Source organism: Natator depressus, chromosome 4 (genome assembly GCF_965152275.1).
Source record: "Natator depressus isolate rNatDep1 chromosome 4, rNatDep2.hap1, whole genome shotgun sequence".
NCBI classification, from domain to species: Eukaryota; Metazoa; Chordata; order Testudines; family Cheloniidae; genus Natator; species Natator depressus.
The window spans coordinates 44,847,636-44,866,357 of NC_134237.1; the positions used below are offsets into that span (position 1 = coordinate 44,847,636).

Genomic DNA, 18,722 nt, shown 5'->3' on the forward strand with positions numbered 1-18,722 from the left:
TTTGGCCTTGGGGATTAGGAAGTATCAGGAGCAGAATCCTTTGTCCCTTAGCTCCTGAGGAACCTACTCCACCACTCCCATGGTGAGGAGCACCTGCACCTCCTGGTTAAGGAGTTGCTCATGAGAGGGGTCCCTGAAGAGGGATGGGGAAAGAGGGGTGGGGGCGGAGGGTAGGAGCAGAACTGGAGAGAGTATCCCACTTCCACCATGTGGAGGACCCAGTGGTCTGAGGTTATTTGGGTCCAGGCATGGTAGAAGTGGGACAAACTATTCAAAAAGGGTGGGGAAGGATCCAGGAATGAGACTGGTGAGCTGTCCTCAGGCGTCCCTTCAAAAGGCCTGCTTGGAACCCGACGATGGTTTGGGCCCTGGCCTACTCTGGAAGGCTCCGTTGTTCCTTCCCCTTCTTCTGTAAAAGTCCTGCCTTGGCCAAGGAGGGTAGGAGAGCTGCTGGGGCTGTTGGGGCTTGAAATGCTTCTGTTAGGTTGCCGGGGTGTGTATATCCAAGGATTTCATAGTAGCCCTTGAGTCTTTTAGACTATGCAGCTGAGAGTCAGTCTGCTCTGTGAATAGACCCGCCCCATCAAAAGGCAGGTCCTGCATTGTCTGCTGAATCTTGGGCGGTAAGCCTGAGGATTGCAACCATGAGATGCGCCTCATGGCAATACCCGAGGACAAGGTGCATGCTGCCAAGTCCACAGTGCCCAGTGAGGCCTGTAAAGAGGTCCGTGCCACCGCCTTGCCGTCCTCTACTATGGCTCCAAACTCCTCCCTGGACTCAGGTGGCACAAGCTCCTTGTGCTGGTTGGCAATCCTGAGCTGGAGCCCCCCCGTGGAGTACACTTTACGCCCGAACAAGTCCAGGCGCTTGGCCTCCTTGGACTTGGGCACTGGGGCTTGCTGCCCTTGCCTCTTTCTCATTTACTGCCGCAACCACCAATTAACAGGACTGCGGGTGCGTAAAGAGGTATTCCTACCCCTCTGAGGGCATGAAGTACTTCCTCTCAATGCCCTTGGCTGTGGGAGGGATGGAGGCCGGAGTTTGCCAGATAGTCTTGACATTGGCCTGTATAGTTTTGATGAGGAGCAGTCTCATCATCGAAGGACCTTCAGGGGCCAAAATGTTGACCACTGGGTCCTCTGACTCCTCCACTTCCTTGGCCTGCAGACCCATGTTGTGTGCCACCCTGCGCAGGAGATCCTGGTGGGCGCGGCTGTCTATAGGAGGCGGTCCGGAGATGGAAGTGCCTGCGAAAGCCTTGTCTGGGGAGAAGGACCAAGAGGCCAATGGGGGAACAGGGTCCTCCCGCCTCTCCTGCTCATCAGGAGCCTGATGACCTGATTCGCTGGCAGCACCAGACTCAGGAACCAGAGTTGCAGTTGGTTCCGAGGGGGCAGTGGGGGCACAGTGTCTCCACAGCATCCGCAGGGGTGGGGCAACTGGCTGAGGCCTCTGGCACCCTCAGTTCAGAGGTGGCCGATTGGGAGCCTTTAGACTGGGCACCCGGGCCTGGTGGTACACCCACAGGGTGGTACGAGAGGCTTGACTCGAATCGTAGGTGACCTTGGAGCGGTCATGATGATGAGGTCCCTTGCGGCCACAAAGGTGTCCAGGGTGGATGGCAGCTCCACCTCCTCGATGATGTGGGCCCGGAAGTCCAATGGCACCAGACTCGACAGTCCCCCTTGCGGGGCTGAAGTCAACGGTGCCATCTCCCCAAGCTTCAGCACTGGGCGCGCCTCACGAGGACACGCCCCACTGGCTGGCTCCAGAGGGGCGGGCCTCTGGGACTGAGAGCCACTCCTCCCTTGCTTCTGGTGCCGCTTCTATGCTGGGGAGTGGGAGCGGTGCCGGGAAGCGGCAGTGCTGTGGGTCTCTGCTAGAGTCTGTCCGCAGCGCCGCTTCCACCACTGCTGCCAGGGAGCTACGCACTGAAGAACTCAGTGCTGGATCCTGCCACACAGACAGCGGCTGAGGTCTAAGTGCTGCCTCCATAAGGAGCTGCTTAAGGCAAAAGTCTTGCTCCTTTTTGGTTCTGGGGCAAAACCCTTTGCAAATCCTGCACCTATTGGCTTAGTAAGCCTCCCCCAGACACTTCAGACAAGCATCATGGGGGTCGCCCACTGGCATGGGCTTGGAGCAGGACTTGGGCATGAAAGCCCTCCCAAGAAAAAGTAGTCAGGATAGAGGGTAAACCCCCCAGCCCAACCGCTATGAACTACTAAAATAAAAACTAATTAAAAAGGTATAAGAAACAGAGAGAAAAACAAAGAGCTAGGGAAACGTCACAGTTCCAACGACTGTCACTAGTGGTAAGAAGGAACTGAGGAGGTGCCAGGTCAGCAGGGTCATATATTGAGCACCATGAAGGCGCCTCTCCTGGGGGCTCCACAGCCGACCCGAGGGCTGCTGCTAGGGGAAAAAATTTCCGACGACTATGCACGCGGCGTGCACGCATCTAATTGGAATCAATATGAACAATCACTTGAACTATAGTTGACCCATAATTTTAATTAATTCCCTTTGTCCAAAAGTTTTAATTTTGAACAGAGAATTGACTAAAACAGAGAATCCACATTCACAAAATTGCTGACAATTGATATTGTCTAAATTTCAACCAGCCCTACTGAAAGTCTAAAACAGATTTTTTCTTGTATGTTTAAGTTTACATATCCATTACAGTGCACACCTTTTATAAGAATCACATCTATCCTAAATGATTTGATTCTTAAAAATGGTTGATTTTTACAAATGGTGTATTTTAGTTTGGTGGTTCTGATCACTATATGCAGCTGATTCTTATAAATGGAGTGTACGATAATAGATAAATACAAATGGACACGTGTCAATTTAACAAAAAGGTATTCAAAAAAATTTGACCAATAAAAGTTATTTTCTACACAGTCCAGAACGTACCATTTGAAGAGCAGAAAGTTCTTCTGTTAATCGAGAAATCTGTATATTGTAATGCTTCCTTGCATTCTCTACCTGCAATAATAATAATTAAAAAAAAAGAAAAGAAAAAAAAAGATATTTTACTTAATCTGCACAGATTATTTTTCTATTTTATGATGCATGTTTATGGGACTGGAATTGCTGACAGAAATGGACCATTGCTGTACACTAACATATGAAATACGGCCTTTATCCATGGAACACTAATGCTAACTAACCTGTGCCCTAGTACTTCCTGGGAGATCTTTAATTGACTCTAGAGAGGAAACAGAGATTCCTCAAGAACACAGAATTAGAGTTAAAAACAACTACACTGAGATAACACAAACAAAAGTGCATTTATCAGTGTTCGGCACTGAAAATTCTTGAGAAGAGAAAGAAGAAACTTTGTCCTCTAGATTTTAGAGGAAAGAGAAAAAAAGATTAATGAAGTAGTTAAGGTTAATGAGAATTATAAATTATACAGAAGTTATTAATTAGGTACATTTGATGAAGGGGATGAGGTGGACATGGAGCTGCAATCTGATAATCTTATGAATACTGTATGTGACCTATTTATGGAGATAGACTGTATAACTACATGAAGGTAATGCAATGTTTGTTATGCCTTCACTGTTTTACTTCAATGGGGACAGTTGGAAGAACAAGCAAAAAGACAACAGAATGACTCCCACAGATAAGAACATCCTGGCATACACCTGAAAGACAATGGGAAAAAAGCTATTAGCTTCCAGGATCCTATATTGGGGCAGGCAAACTTTTTGGCCTGAGGGACGCATCTGGTTTCTGAAATTGTATGGAGGGCCAGTTGAGGAGGCTGCATCTCCCCAAACAGCCAGGCATGGCCCGGCTCCTGCCCCTTATTCCCCCCCCTCCGCCCCACTTCTTGCTCCCGATGGCTACCCTGGGACTCCTGCCCCATCCAACCCCCCCGTTCCCTGATGGCCCCATCCAACCCCCCTCTCCTTCCTGACTGCCCCCCCAGACCCCTGCCCCATCCAACCCCCCCTTCTCCCTGACCACCCCCGGAACCCCCGCCCCTGACTGCCCCCCGCTGCCCCATCCAACCCCCCCTCCTTCCTAACTGCCCCCCTGGGACCCCTGCTCCCATTCAACCTCCCTGTTCCCCGCCCTCTGACCACCCTGACCCCTACCCACACCCCCAGCCCCTAATCACCCCCTGAACTCTCCTGCCCTCTATCCAACCCCACCCCCACTCCCTGCCCCCTTACTGCACTTCCTGGAGCACTGGTGGCTGGTGGCGCTACAGCTGCACCACCCAGAGCGCCAGGATAGGCAGCCACACCGCCCGGCTGGAGCCAGCCACGCCACTGCACAGCACGGAGCACCGGGTCAGGCTCGGCTCTGCAGCTGTGCTGCCCCAGGAACTCACAGCCCCACCACCCAGAGTATTGCGCCAGCAGCACAGTGAGCTGAGGCTGCAGGGGAGGGAGGATGGCGGGGGAGGGGCTAGCCTCCCAGGCCAGTAGCCCAGGGGCCAGGCAGGACAGTCCCGCAGGCCGAAAGTGGCCCGAGGGCCATACTTTGCCCACCTTTGTCCTATATCCTGCCACCTACTCAAAGTTACACAACTGTTTTGCCAGTGCTAGGCAGTAACAGATCAAAGGGCTATAAACAGATTTTTAAAAAAAAAATTTGTTCTCTGACAAGGGAGATGATCAAAAGGACTCAGTAGCTTTTAAAGAACACTCCCTGAAGCAGAAGTGGAGATCACTTTTCGTAAGTTAAGGGAAGATTGCGACCCTTACCCCAACAGTCTCAGTTCCACCCCAAGCGGGAGCATCTACCCAGTATATTTTTGATTCCCCCCCAGAGTAGGCTTACCCTGTATGGGTAGCTCAAAGCAATGTCAACCTATTAGAGGCCACAATACTGAAGATCCTTGACTATATGCTGCTCCTGAAACATGCGGGACTAGCATTTAACACTTTCTGAAGTTTCACTTGGTGGCAATATTGGTGTGTTGCACTTGAGTACATCCATGGTTGCCAAGCACCAGCCACAGACCAATTTGCAGGGACGCATGTCCCGGTGCTTTGTTTCCTTGCCGCAGCCCCATAAACTTGCCTGCCTAAAATTAAGTCAGGGAAAGCAGTACTATAACGTAGCAATCCACTACACGGCAGGATGTAACCCCGAGAGCACAGGGAGAGATGCCAGGAAGCTTCAGAGGCCCCAGCCTGTCCACTCTGTGTGGAAAGCCCGAGCATCTGGGCTGCAGCTCCTCTCCCTGCTGCTGCCCTACCCCCAAGCCTTCCCTCCTAGCCACAGTGCCAGGACTCTGGCAGGGGCTTCCTTAATGCCCCAGCCCATTACCTCCTGTGCAAGCAGTGGGTGGCCAGCTGCAAGCAAGTTTGTGGGGCTGCAGCCAAAGGAGGAAGTGCCAGCCCCCAGTGTCAAGGCAGGACGCAGCCTGGAGAGCACAGGAAGAGGTAACATGCAGCTTCAACACTTCTTTCCTTGGTTGCAACCCCACACATTTGCTAGTGATTGTTTTGTTTTGTTTTGTTTTTTCAAAAAAGTTGTTAATAAACAGCATGCCTGATGCTAATATTCAGATCCCAATAACATTAAAGTCAATGGGACAAGACTGACTCCTGATAAAATGTTGCTATTAGTTTCAGGATTATGATTAACGTGCATCCACTATATTATAATTCTTTGAAAAAATGTGAACACAAACTGATGTTTTACTTTTAGCTGGTTTTGTGAAAAGGTGGAAACTCCAGCTTTCATATTCATGTTTGTGCACGAAGATGAAAAGTGCTTTTCCCACCATGAAATCCTAGGCTATTCAAGTTTACATAGTCATTTTAAGACAAATCTGAAGAGCTCTGCGTGACTCGAAAGCTTGTCACTTGTGCCAGCAGAAGTTGGTCCAATAAAAGATATTACCTTACCCACCTTGTCTCTCTAACACTTCTCAGTGAAAGCCTCTTCTCTTATGCAGAAGAGCATTTGGAAATAATGCTCCACTGATGCAAAAAAAATGAGAAGGCAATTTTAACCACACTTTGCAGCTCACTCTGTGCTCTCAAGAGGCAATCAGCAACTCACAGGATCAGGTGCTATATCAGTAAATTAACTGTAGCTCTGGGTTTATCTCAGTAAAACATCAGGTATAATGAATGCTAGTGAACATATTTACAGAAGTGAATGTTTCTTTAAGAATCCATGTAAAGGCTCTCTCTACATCTGCACGGACAGCAACGTTTTAGGTCCTCAAGGCATTTGTGAGAATCTTTCATGAGTCTAAGAGTACATTTCTTCTATGCCATCTAGACACTTGAAGTTCTGCCAACATACTGTACATCCTTGCAGTAGAGAACTATACTGTTAGAATGCTTGCAGGAAGACTGCTGACGTTAACAGTGCACCATCAACTGTTTTTGATGCTGTAAAAAACTACTAGGGAAAACTTTTCTATATTATTATCTTGCATAACATCTCTGCACTATGAAAGATTTCTTTAGATCGAATCCGATGAAGTGAGCTGTAGCTCATGAAAGCTTATGCTCAAATAAATTGGTTAGTCTCTAAGGTGCCACAAGTACTCCTTTTCTTTTTGCGAATACAGATTAACACAGCTGCTACTCTGAAACCTTTAGAACAATGTTCATGAATTTGAATTGACATAAGCTTTTATCTTAGAACTACCAGCCCTTCCAGCTCTACAACCTCTGACAAAGTAGTAAAAGTATCTGCCAAAAATAATGTAATTAAGGTTCTGCATGTCATTCAAGTAAACCCCAAATTCTAGGTCTTCAGTTGTACCTGCCAAGTCATCAGGAAACCATCAAATGCAGCTAGGCTACAGCAGAACCACCTGACTGGCTATAGCAGTAAGGTGGCTTGCTTGTTGGCTGCCTGATGACTGAGCAAGCGCAGCACCAGACCTTCATTTCTGACATTTTTTTCATGTTTACTTGAATGATATGCAGACAATTAATTACCTAATTTTTGGCAGATACCGTTAATACTTTGTCAGAGGTTGCAGAGTTGAAAGGACTAGTAGTTCTAATAAATCTAAGACAGACCTTCATTCCTAGTTATTAAATATAAATTCAATTGTCTGGACAATTTTAATCTAGAGAAAAACTAAATACTGAAAACAAAAAGTGTTTACTGAACTAAGATACTGTTTCATGCTTGTCAAATGAATACATTAATTTTTAAGTATTTTGAACATGATGTCCTCTTAGTTTTAGAAAGTGGAAACTAAATTAAAAGGATGAGTATATTGTCACTTGCTACACTTAAGATCAGGAGCAGCATCTTGAAGTGGATAAGGATACTGGCAGATTGAAGTGCAATTGACAGTTACATAGTTTCCATGTCTGTCTACACTACAGTAGAACCTCAGAGATATGAACACCTCGGGAATGGAGGTTGTTCATAAACTGAAGTGTTCGTAACTCTGAACAAAACATTATGGTTGTTCTTTAAAAAGTTTACAACTGAACATTGAGTTAATACAGCTTTGAAACTTTACTACGCAGAAGAAAAATGCTCTTGTAACCACCTTAATTTAAATGAAACTTGCACAGAAACAATTTCCTTACCTTGTCAAAAAATTTTATACTTTCCCATACTTTTTTAAAGTAGTTTAACAATACTGTACTGCCTTTTTTTCTCTCTGCTGCCTGATTGCAAACTACCAATTACAAATGAGATGTACGGTTGACCAGTCAGTTCACAATTCTGGTGTAATTCTGAGGTTCTACTGTATTTAAAATTTATGACATGCTCCCATGAACGAGTTGGAATTAACTGATAAACTTAACAGCAACACCGAGACCAGACGGCATTCACCCAAGAGTTCTGAAAGAACTCAAATGTGAAACTGCAGAACTTTTAACTATGGTTTGTAACCTGTCCTTTACATCAGCTTCTGTACCCAATGACTGGAAGATAGCTAATGTAACGCCAATATTTAAAAAGGGCTCTAATGGTGATCCCGGCAATTACAGACCAGTAAGTCCAACGTCAGTACCGGGCAAATTAGTTGAAACAATAGTAAAGAATAAAATTGTCAGACACACAGAATTGTTGCGCAAAAGTCAACATGGTTTCTGTAAAGGGAAACCATGTCTTACTAATCTATTAGAATTCTTTGAAGAATTCTTGTCAAACATGTGGACAAGGGGGATCCAGTGAACATAGTGTATTTAGATTTCCAGAAAGCCTTTGACAAGGTCTCTCACCAAAGGCTCTTATGTAAATTAAAGTTGTCATGGGATAAGAGGGAAATTCCTTTCATGGATTGAGAACTGGTTAAAAGACAGGGAGCAAAGGGTAGGAATAAATGGTAAATTTTCAGAATGGAGGGGGTAACTAGTGGTGTTCCCCAAGGGTCTGTCCTATTCAACTTATTCATAAATGATCTGGAGAAAGGGGTAAACAGTGAGGTGGCAAAGTTTGCAGACGATATTAAACTGCTCAAGATAATTAAGACCAAAGCAGACTGTGAAGAACTTCACAAAGATCTCACAAAACTAAGTGACTGGGCAACAAAATGGCAAATAACATTTAATGTGGATAAATGTAAAGTAATGTACATTGGAAAACATAACCCAAACTATACATACAATATGATGAGGGCTAATTTAACTACAAATAATCAGGAAAGAGATCTTGGCGTCATCGTGGATAGTTCTCTGAAGATGTCCACGCAGTGCGCAGCGGCAGTCAAAAAAGGGAACAGGATGTTAGGAATCATTAAAAAAGGGACTGAGAATAAGACGCAGAATATCTTATTGCTCTTATATAAATCCATGGTACACCCACATCTTGAATACTGTGTACAGATGTGGTCTCCTCATCTCAAAAAAGATATACTGGCATTAGAAAAGGTTCAGAAAAGGGCAACTAAAATGATTAGGGGTTTGGAATGGGTCCCGTATGAGGAGAGATTAAAGAGGATACGACTTTTCAGCTTGGAAAAAAGGAGACTAAGGGGGATATGATAGAGGTATATAAAATCAGGAGTGGTGTGGAGAAAGTGAAGAAAAAGTTATTTACTTGTTCCCATAAGAAATAGGGGCCACCACATGAAATTAATGGGCAACAGGTTCAAAACAAATAAAAGGAAGTTCTTCACACAGCGCACAGTCAACCTGTGGAACTCCTTGTCTGAGGAGGTTGTGAAGGCTAGGACTATAACAGGGTTTAAAAGAGAACTGGATAAATTCATGGAGGTTAAGTCCATTAATGGCTATTAGCCAGGATGGGTAAGGAATGGTGTCCCTAGCCTCTGTCTGTCAGAGGGTGGAGATGGATGGCAGGAGAGAGATCACTTGATCGTTACCTGTTAGGTTCACTCCCTTTGGGGCACCTGGCATTGGCCACCATCAGCAGACAGGATACTCGGCTGGATGGACCTTTGGTCTGACCCAGTTTGGCCATTCTTATGTTTTAATATTTAAGGCTCTTGTATAGAAAAGAGGGGTTCATGTTGGTGGATCCAATTACGTGACCTTGGTTTTACAGCACATTGTTCAGTAGATGTTAGTTCTGATGGAATATTGTGATTCAAATGTGAATATGGGACAGATTTTTCCATTTGGGAAAACACAGACCCCCTCTATTACATGGTATTGGGTCCTGGCACTTCAGGAAGCAATGCGCCATTAAATAGATCAGTTACTATTTCATAGAAATGTGTAATTGGTGCAAAAATTAGTCAAGATAGTTAAATCCCATGCAGACTGCGAAGAGCTACAAAAGGATCTCTCAAAACTGGGTGACTGGGCAACAAAATGGCAGATGAAATTCAATGTTGATAAATGCAGAGTAATGCACATTGGAAAACATAATCCTAACTATACATATACAATGATGGGCAAAAGATGCAGTTCTTTTTTTTGAATATGGATGGCACTTACATTTCATAATATGTATATGATAAAATGCATGGGTATTATATATACTCAGAATGTGTGTGTATGACCTAGATGGACATATATGAATGAGACAGAGTTATGAAATGTAGCTGCTCATGCAGGCTCTGTATAGTCTTTCAGTTAAATAATGTATCTTTTTAACAGTTAAGGCCACCAGTTTACCATAAGAATGATGTATCTGCAAAGCTACATTTTATTAAACAAACATTGTAGTTAAATAGTAGGTTTGAAGTAAAAAAAAAAAAAACAGATTTTGAAATCATTCCTAAAAGTAGTTGAAGATGTTGCTTGTTTGTACACTTATTTAAAAGATTTCTTTTTAAAAAGGATAGAATCAGTTGTCTCAAATATGTATCCAAAGTGAATTAAAACAAAATTGAACCCCCAAAATAAAAAAATGAATAGATTGAAATAAACAGTAGTATATCACAGAGAACTAGAGCACTGTTTATAAGCTTCTTCACAAAAAAAGAAAATAGCTGAGGAAGTAGTTTTCCAAATATCTGGTAGGTATGTTTGGGGTTCTGGCCCAGCTAATGATTACTAAACGAAAGACAGTAGACAAAGCCATCTGAAAAAGTTTTTTTTAGCAGCCCATCAACATTAAATATATATGTAATGAGAGATGGAAAAAAGCCACGGTCAAAATGCCACTGGCTGTCTTGGGGATTTTTTAAAACATGCTTATATCCTTGACTGTGCAGGATGGATGTTAGTCAAATCTCATTTTTGTAGTCCCCTGCTAAAAAACTACTAAATTTTATCATTAGTTAAACACACTAGAAAAAAGTGAATGTATTTTCATTCTCTGATGCTTTTTATACTGCATCTTAATCCCCACGTAATTTAGCCTGTATCCCAAACAGACTCAACAATAGGTGGTGCCAGTCATTTTTCAGCTTTGTTATTAAAATGGGCCTGTGCAAAGGATGGATCATGTATGCAAGATTTTATTTTTAATAGTGTCTGTCAGGGCAGACCAAGAATAGACTGCAGTATTGCTTTCCTGAACTTGGCTTCTGACCTGGCTGCCATGGGGTATGAGTTTAAATGTTTAAAACAAGTCACTGGTTACTCCATATTGCAGCTCTCACATTGAAATGTTTCTTATGCAGGAAGATGCTGCTGCTTGTGCCCTGGTGCAGAGTGTCTCGATGTTTTGAAAAAAAGAGGTTTGCCAGCCATCTGGTATCAGGTGGAAATGCACTGCGTGATCTGTTTGGAGATTCTAGGATGAGAAGTCTTGGCCTTTTTCAGGCCAGATAGGGCCACAGAGAAATGGAGACAGCCTAAAGACTTGGTCCTGTTAAGGTAATAAAGCAAAGCTCTAGACATGTTGAAAGTATGCAGTTTCTTTTCTCATGGCATCAAGTGTGCCCTTGGCAACAAAAATGGACAGAGTAATTCATTAGTTCAGGTGAAATTCATTCAGAGACCACTTACAGATGAACTTTGGATATGGATTTCAGCACTACCTTGTCTTGATGGAAAGGTGGTTCAGCCATAAGGGCTTGGAGCTCACTAAGTTGAAGTGATGGCCACAAGAAAGATAGTCTTGATGGTAAGGTGAGCACTTCTATAGTGGTTCAAAGGGAGAGTTCAGGAGTTTTAGGACAACATTAAGATCCCAGGAGAGGACAGGTATAAAGGAGACTCTTGAGGAATTCTGATACCTTTATATATAAGAAGACAGAGTACAAAAGTACTCAAGTGCAACATACCAATATTGCCACCAAGCGAAACTTCAGAGAATGTTAAATGCTAGTCCCGCATGTTTCAGGAACGGCATATAGTCAAGGATCTTCACTATTGGGGCCTCCATTAGGTTGACATTGCTTTGAGCCACCCATACAGGGTAAGTCTACTCTGGGGAGGAAAAAAAAAAAAAATACCGGGTAGTTGCTCCTGCTTGGAGTGGAACCTGGGCTCTGAGACCCACTCCCTTACCAGGTTTAAGAGCATGAGTTGGAATGTCCACCCACTTGTCATTCTCACCCTGTGAGAACCCTGCAAGCTCAACTCTGTAGACGTGGGTTATGAGACATGCTGCTGCAGGTTTGGTTAGGTTTTTTTTGTTTTTTTTTTTTTGCAGTGTTGATGTAACCATGGAAAAATCTTTTCCATTTCAAGAAATAAGTCTTGTTGATAGAAGGCTTCCTGCTTTGTATGAGACTCTCCTGAACCCACAGCAAGCAGTCTCTGCCAGTAATGGCAAGTCCTCGATTGTGACTTATACCTTTCTTGGGATGCCCTGTGCCTGAAGCCATGATGAATGGCAATTGTCACGATGGCTGTCACACACCTGGTTGCTGCATCAGAAGTGCCCACCATGACCTGTAGGGCTGTCTTGGTCACTAGTTGACCTTTCTTAATTATGTTTAAGTTCCTCTCTGCTTTCGTGCAGGAGCTTTGTCAGGAAGCATGTCACCCATCCCATGTTAGAAGTTTTATTTGCCCAGTAAGGTCTGGAAGTAAGCTACTTGTAGCTGCAGTAGGCTAAGGCTAAAACTTTTGGGGGTCCTTGTGAGTCCTCTTACTTTACTTCACTTTTTTTTTGGGTCTCACTGACACTACTAAGAAGCCTGAATTGGGGAAGCGTAGTAGTACTCAAATCCCACCCCTTCTTGAATAATTTTGCAATGGGTGTTATCATGGCCAGTGTCTGCCTCTGGGCACTGGCAGGGTTGAGCATTTATGGGGAGGAAGATCCTGGCTAGACCAGAAGCTGACAAGCTGTCAAACAGCTTGTAGGATTCCTCTGATACAGCCAAGGTCTTGATATCCAGAGTCTCAGTAATCCCCACAAGGAGCTCCTGGAACACTTTAAAATTATCCGGTCCAAAGAATACTGCTTCATCTGGTAATGAAGATGAAAGTCCTTTGGCAATGAAAACAGGGCATTTGGTGCAACTCTGTCCCTGGATCCAGCTCTTCCTGGTATGCTGGTGAAGATGGTCTTGGCCATGGATGCTTGCGGGGAGAAGGGCAAATGACAACATCATCTTTCTCAAGAGGGCTGGACATCTGCTACTCAGTGCTTGAAATGATAGGCCCCAGTACCCCTAAGAGGAACATGAAGGCTTTAGAAATATAGCTACCTTGCTGAATATTGGTTCATCCAGTACCATTCCTGAGGAGCTGGTAGTAGCTGAGCCCTGAGCCAGTGGTAGGGCAAGCCAGTAATGTCTGTCATTATAGGACACTGAGCTCTGCTTTGAGTATGCTTTTGTGTTTGAAGTGGCCAGACTTTGACACCAGCGGTGTGGGTGCTGGCTCTTACTTTGGCACTGCCTTCTTCAGTGTTGCTTGTCTATTAGGTGGGGCACTGGGTGAAGCTAGCTTGTCTGCCAGCAGCTCTCTGGAGATTGTATCCTCAGTGTGTAATGAGACCTTCATGGACTGTTCCAGAAGATGGAGCTTTAGCTTCACATCCCATGATTTAAGTGTTCTCACAGAGAATGATAAGCAGACTCATAATCTGTTCGAGATTACCTCTAACAGAAGACACAGCTGATGTGCCCATCTTTCAAGGGGATTAGTCCATCGCAGGATAGACAGGGCTTAAAGTATGCAGGTTTTGAGTTCACCATGTTAATGAGCCCAGTACAGAGAGGTCTATGTATGGGCGCGAGAAGAGGTGATCTAGTGGTAGAGTTCTGTTCAGATGGATGGAGACAGTTCATTGTAGTCAACAGAGAAGATAAATAGTTCGGAAGATTTTCTTGAACACGTGTAGAAGTTTAGTCTGAGCTAAGAATTAGTGGACTGGACACTCACCAGGTTCCACCTTGCTACCACAAGCAGTAAGAGGGAATTGAGAAATCTGCACCACCCTTTATTCCCTCACATGGGAGCATGAGATGGCACAGGGCACATGTGTGGCCCTGACGGACACTGCAAATAAAAAAATTTGCTCTCTCACATACTGGGTGCATGTCCACCTACACTGGGATCCATACTACTACATACTCAATGAAGAACAGACTGATACACTGCTGAAATTATCATGAATTTGCTATACAGTGTTTCAAGAAGTAAATAAAAACAATGTTTATTCAAACTACACTAATTCAACTAGCACTGGAAATTATGCAGACGAGTGGGCTGTAAGAGGATAACATACTTCCTTTTTAGTTCTTGCAGCAGCATCTTGTACAAGCTGAGAAATTGCTTCTTTCATATTTTCTATCTCCCCTTCTTTTTGCTTCTCTCCGAGCAGGGCCTAGAAAAAACAATATGAAATACTGTAACTATAATTACCTTTAATAAAAATAGTGTGTTCTTTCATTAAAAAAAGTCAGTGATGACAATCTTTAGTAAACAGAAAAAGAAATGATGGCTTGCAAAATGGCATCAGAATACCACTGTTCGATACAAAAAAGTTAGGTAACTGTGTTGAACTTTTCATTCTGTTGGTTATCTGAACTCAAGCATGTCAGGAAGGCAATAAACTTGGACATGAGAATGGGTGACTGTTACTTTGCACCAAATATGCTTTCTGCAAGCCAGTTCAATGCAACCAGTTGATATGTGAGAACAGAATAATAGAATATCAGGGTTGGAAGGGACCTCAGGAGGTCATCTAGTCCGACCCCCTGCTCAAAGCAGGATCTAATCCCCAAATAAATCATCCCAGCCAGGGCTTTGTCAAGCCTGACCTTAAAAACCTCTAATGAAGGAGATTCCACCACCTCCCTAGGTAACCCATTCCAGTGGTTCACCACCCTCCTAGTAAAATACTTTTTCCTAATATCCAACCTAAACCTCCCCCACTGCAACTTGAGACAACTACTCAAAGGATGCCCCTTTAGATAAAATCTTAGCACAACAAACGAACACTTCAGTGTTGACCATGAGGGGTTATGAGGAAGAAAAATGGTGGAACTCATACAAAGTAGCAAGAAGATTCTCAGAAACTTTTAACTGGGGGACAATGAGGAATAACCCATGCTCAGAATACAAGAAACAAGTTTTCTGGCAGCAACTAAGGTCCTGGTGACAATTCGCATACCCAAAATAGACCTGTAAAACACAGAATAGATAAATACTTTCAAATCTTTACCTCCAGCATTCTTTGCTCAGTTTCCCGACTTTTCTTTTGCTGTTTCCATTTATTTCAATTCTTGTACTTTCATTTCCCCTTTGTATACCTGTTAAAATTCTTCACTCTTTTTTTGGATTTCCTTTCCATACAGTATCTAGTTAGAAAAGCTGGGGCCTGTCTCAATTCCACATTTTTGAGCGTGTTAACATGATAGTGGAATGGGTGCTTGCTAAAGCTTTGAACTGGTCTACTACACAAAACAGGCTTTAGAATAGTTACATCACAGTTAGGTCCTTTACACAGTAAAAATAAACCATGTTGCAATAGGGTCAGGAGGCAATTGCGTTGTAACTGAGTCCCCTGGATAAATTTTTGTCATGAGAACAGGCCCGTAGTAACTTCCAGTATTCAATGATGCAGTAAAGAATGTGTCTTGATGCCTGGTCTTACCTGATTTTTTTGTAGGTTAGCTTCTTCTAAGAGTTGCATGCTGTCTCGGACTTTTACTATAGCATCATATTTTTCCTCTTCTAGATCTGCACACTTTGCCTGTAGCTCTCTAGTTTGTTTTTCTAGAGCAGTCCTCTCTGTTCTCAACTGTTCAGAGTCGTGTACAGCTACACATAATCTAGAAAGTCCGAACACTCAGATCTCATTGGCAGAACTTGCAACTTGCTAAAAACACTTTCACTCTTGCAAACTAGTTGTTCTTGTATATAGAGAGTACAAATTTACTTGTAAATTATGATGTTTAAATTCTCTGGTAGTCTCATTTTTTAAATATGTCATCCTACTCTTCCATCACTGTCCCAGACAGAAATAGAATGAAAGGAGTTAACTTTGAACTTTTTGCATATAGTTAAAATGAGAAGGGTACTGCTATTCAGAGATACCTATACTGGGTTGCAGGCTTGTGCTATAATTTGCCATTTGTTTTTTTAAATTCTTTTGATACTTACTACTCGCCTTAAATCATAATCTTTGCCAAGGCAAGTCAGTTTGTCATACCACTACCAAATGGTTCTAGCACCACATATTAAACAAAAGGAATGCGTACACCTTAAACAAACAGCATTATACATTTTTACATAAAATATAACCATTTGTCTCCTGCACTCCCTCATGCCAATCAATGTCAATCATGTTCAAGCAATAATACTAGCTAGAGCAGTGATTCCCAAACTTGTTCCGCCGCTAGTGCAGGGAAAGCCCCTGGCAGGCTGGGCCAGTTTGTTTTCCTGATGCGTCCGCCGGTTCGGCCAATTGCGGCTCCCAGTGGCCGCTGTTCGCTGCTCCAGGCCAATGGAAGCTGTTGGAAGTGGCGCAGGCCGAGGGACGTACTGGCTGCTGCTTCCAGCAGCTCCCATTGGCCTGGAGCAGTGAACTGCGGCCACTGGGAGCCGCGATCGGCCGAACCCGTGGACGTGGCAGGTAAACAAACTGGGCCGGCCCGCTAGGGGCTTTCCCTGCGCAAGCGGTGGAACAAGTTTGGGAAACACTGAGCTAGAGTGACTGTAAAACGACCAGGTTTTTCCCAGTGCTGATGCAATGCTTTGTGTGTATGTACGCACACACAGAATTGCATGAGCACTGAGAAAGGGCTTGTAGTTTTATACTAGCTCTAAACAGTCTTATTGCTGGAACATGATTTACTTTATTGGTTGGCATGAGGGAAGACAGGAGAGAGACAGACTTTGATGCATACTCAGGAACGTAGTTGGGCTCAGATTAGGCATTAAAGGTGATGGTAAAGATAGACCGTAATCAACATTTTATGATTACACCTAGAGTAGTTTTTGAAGCAGCCAAGTTATTTATTTTTGGATATTTACAAGACAAAATATATATGGACACAAAAAAACCATTATATTAACTATGGCTGGGGGATCACTTTGGGTCCAGTTTCAAACAAATAAAAAGAGACTACCATGCCTAGTTCAGGCAAAAGTTCTTGAAAGCCACTGTAAAGCGCTTCAACTTGTGCAACACTTCAAGGCAATAAGAGCCCCTATTGTTACAAGTAGGCCAATGCTCTTGTACTGGCTTTTTGCTAGATTCTGCTAGTCACACTCATGAAGCAGGGACAAAGAAATGTGAATCTGTTAGAAAAATCACCTCAGAAGAGCTATAAATACTTCAATAAGAAAATTCAGTTATCAAGTCATCTGACAAACGTTTGATGGTTAAAACAATTTAGTGCAAAATTTTGGCCCAGAATTAATTTGTTCAGCCAAATCTCCTCCTTGGCAATAAAAGGGACAAGGGAGAGAAAAGACATCGTAATGGAAACCCTTAGTCATCCTCAAGTATATTAGCAGGTAATGCTATAATTGAAAGCATATCCTCTTTATTAGATATTCAATAAATCTTTATCACTGACATTAACACCGAAAAAAGTTGACCTTAGTGTGCTGTTATAGTGTCCTTACTAGTCTCAAGAGTTCCATACTGATACTTGAAACAGCTTTTACTTGTCTTAATGTAGAAGGTGGCTGAATGCATCCCAAAGGTGGTCAATTCAAGGGAATACTTTCAAACTGATGTTTGGGGCTTTAGCAGTGCCACTCCAGATAATGTAAATAAAATTTGTGAAACTTGGACAGACTGATAAGTCACTGGCAAAACTACGACATAAGTAAGATCAAGTGATTTGTGGTCCTCTAGTCTTTACTCAGGTGAGAAAAAGGAAGCCAGAGGCGACTCTGAGCGGGTAGGGAAATGAAGCAGATAAAATATAATGAGTAATCTAGGATAAATATCATCTGCATAAGAAATAGAGAACTTGATTACTCAAAATTAAAGAACTCAGACATTTAGAAGAAAACCTCTGCTTTCATGTCACTTCTAAAATTATCATCAATCACATTCAATGGCATCATTCATCTCTTTACCTCATCTCCAATTGTTTTATGCTAGACTGCAATTGCTGCAAGCGTTTGTCTGATGCTTCCTCTCTCTCCTGAGCAGATACTACATCTTCTTCCTGAAAATCATAGCAATTACTGAGACATTTTTTCTGAACTGTGCTTGAGATGCATGATATGGAAACAAACAATTTTAAGTTAATTTAAGTTTCATGTTTGCAACAGGATAATCACTAAAACTTTCAATACCTTTCTCTCCATCTGGGCTTGAAGGTCCACTAACAATTTGGTCATTTCATCAACTTTAGCAGTTGCTGTTCTCACATCTACTTTGGCTTGCCTGAATATAAAGAAGTCACTCAATTAATTACAGTTAGCTGAATGTGAAAAAAAACCAAAACCCAACTTAACAGGTCTTTATAAGAACAGCCATGACGTCTACACCATACCAGCAAAACTTTTCACGTATAGACAGCAGCAGCCATTGTCTGTTATGTGGAAGAGATTCTGAGGACACCAAAGAGGAGGTACATATGCCATTATACTGTTGAATACAGGTTTGTGGAGGACTCAGTGGCCAAAATTTTCCAAAGTGAGTTATGATTTTGGGCTCCTCAAATTTTTGAGTATTCAACTTGAGACATTTTAAAGGGGTTTGTTTTTCAGAAGGTAGATGCTCAGGACTTTCTGAAAATCAGGCCCCCCTTTAAGGTGTTCTGAACTGGGCACCCCAAATCATTAGCCATTTTCAAAAATTTCAACGTGCTTCAGAAGGTAAATAGGTTTGGCTGGGATGGTGTAGGAAGGGGAACATAAACTGGAGGAGGGCCAGAGGATGGCAGTTATGCCATTTTCCCCTGTGGAAATGAATGAAGCAACTCTGCTATTACCCTGACCTGGGACGGGGAAACAACACAGATTCCTTCTTCCTTTGC

General features: G+C 43.2%; 1 protein-coding gene across 2 annotated transcripts in view; it reads right to left on the minus strand.

Annotated features, from left to right (window-relative positions):
• Positions 1-18,722, minus strand: part of SCLT1 (sodium channel and clathrin linker 1) — a 125,535-nt gene that overhangs the window by 70,033 nt on the left and 36,780 nt on the right. For both annotated transcript variants that reach the window (XM_074950852.1, XM_074950853.1), the window contains exons 11-15: positions 18,037-18,127; positions 17,815-17,906; positions 15,374-15,551; positions 14,003-14,101; positions 2,918-2,989 (exon numbers count right to left, since the gene is read on the minus strand). In XM_074950852.1, coding sequence (XP_074806953.1) covers positions 2,918-2,989; positions 14,003-14,101; positions 15,374-15,551; positions 17,815-17,906; positions 18,037-18,127 — 532 coding nt within the window. The remainder of the gene's footprint in view (positions 1-2,917; positions 2,990-14,002; positions 14,102-15,373; positions 15,552-17,814; positions 17,907-18,036; positions 18,128-18,722) is intronic.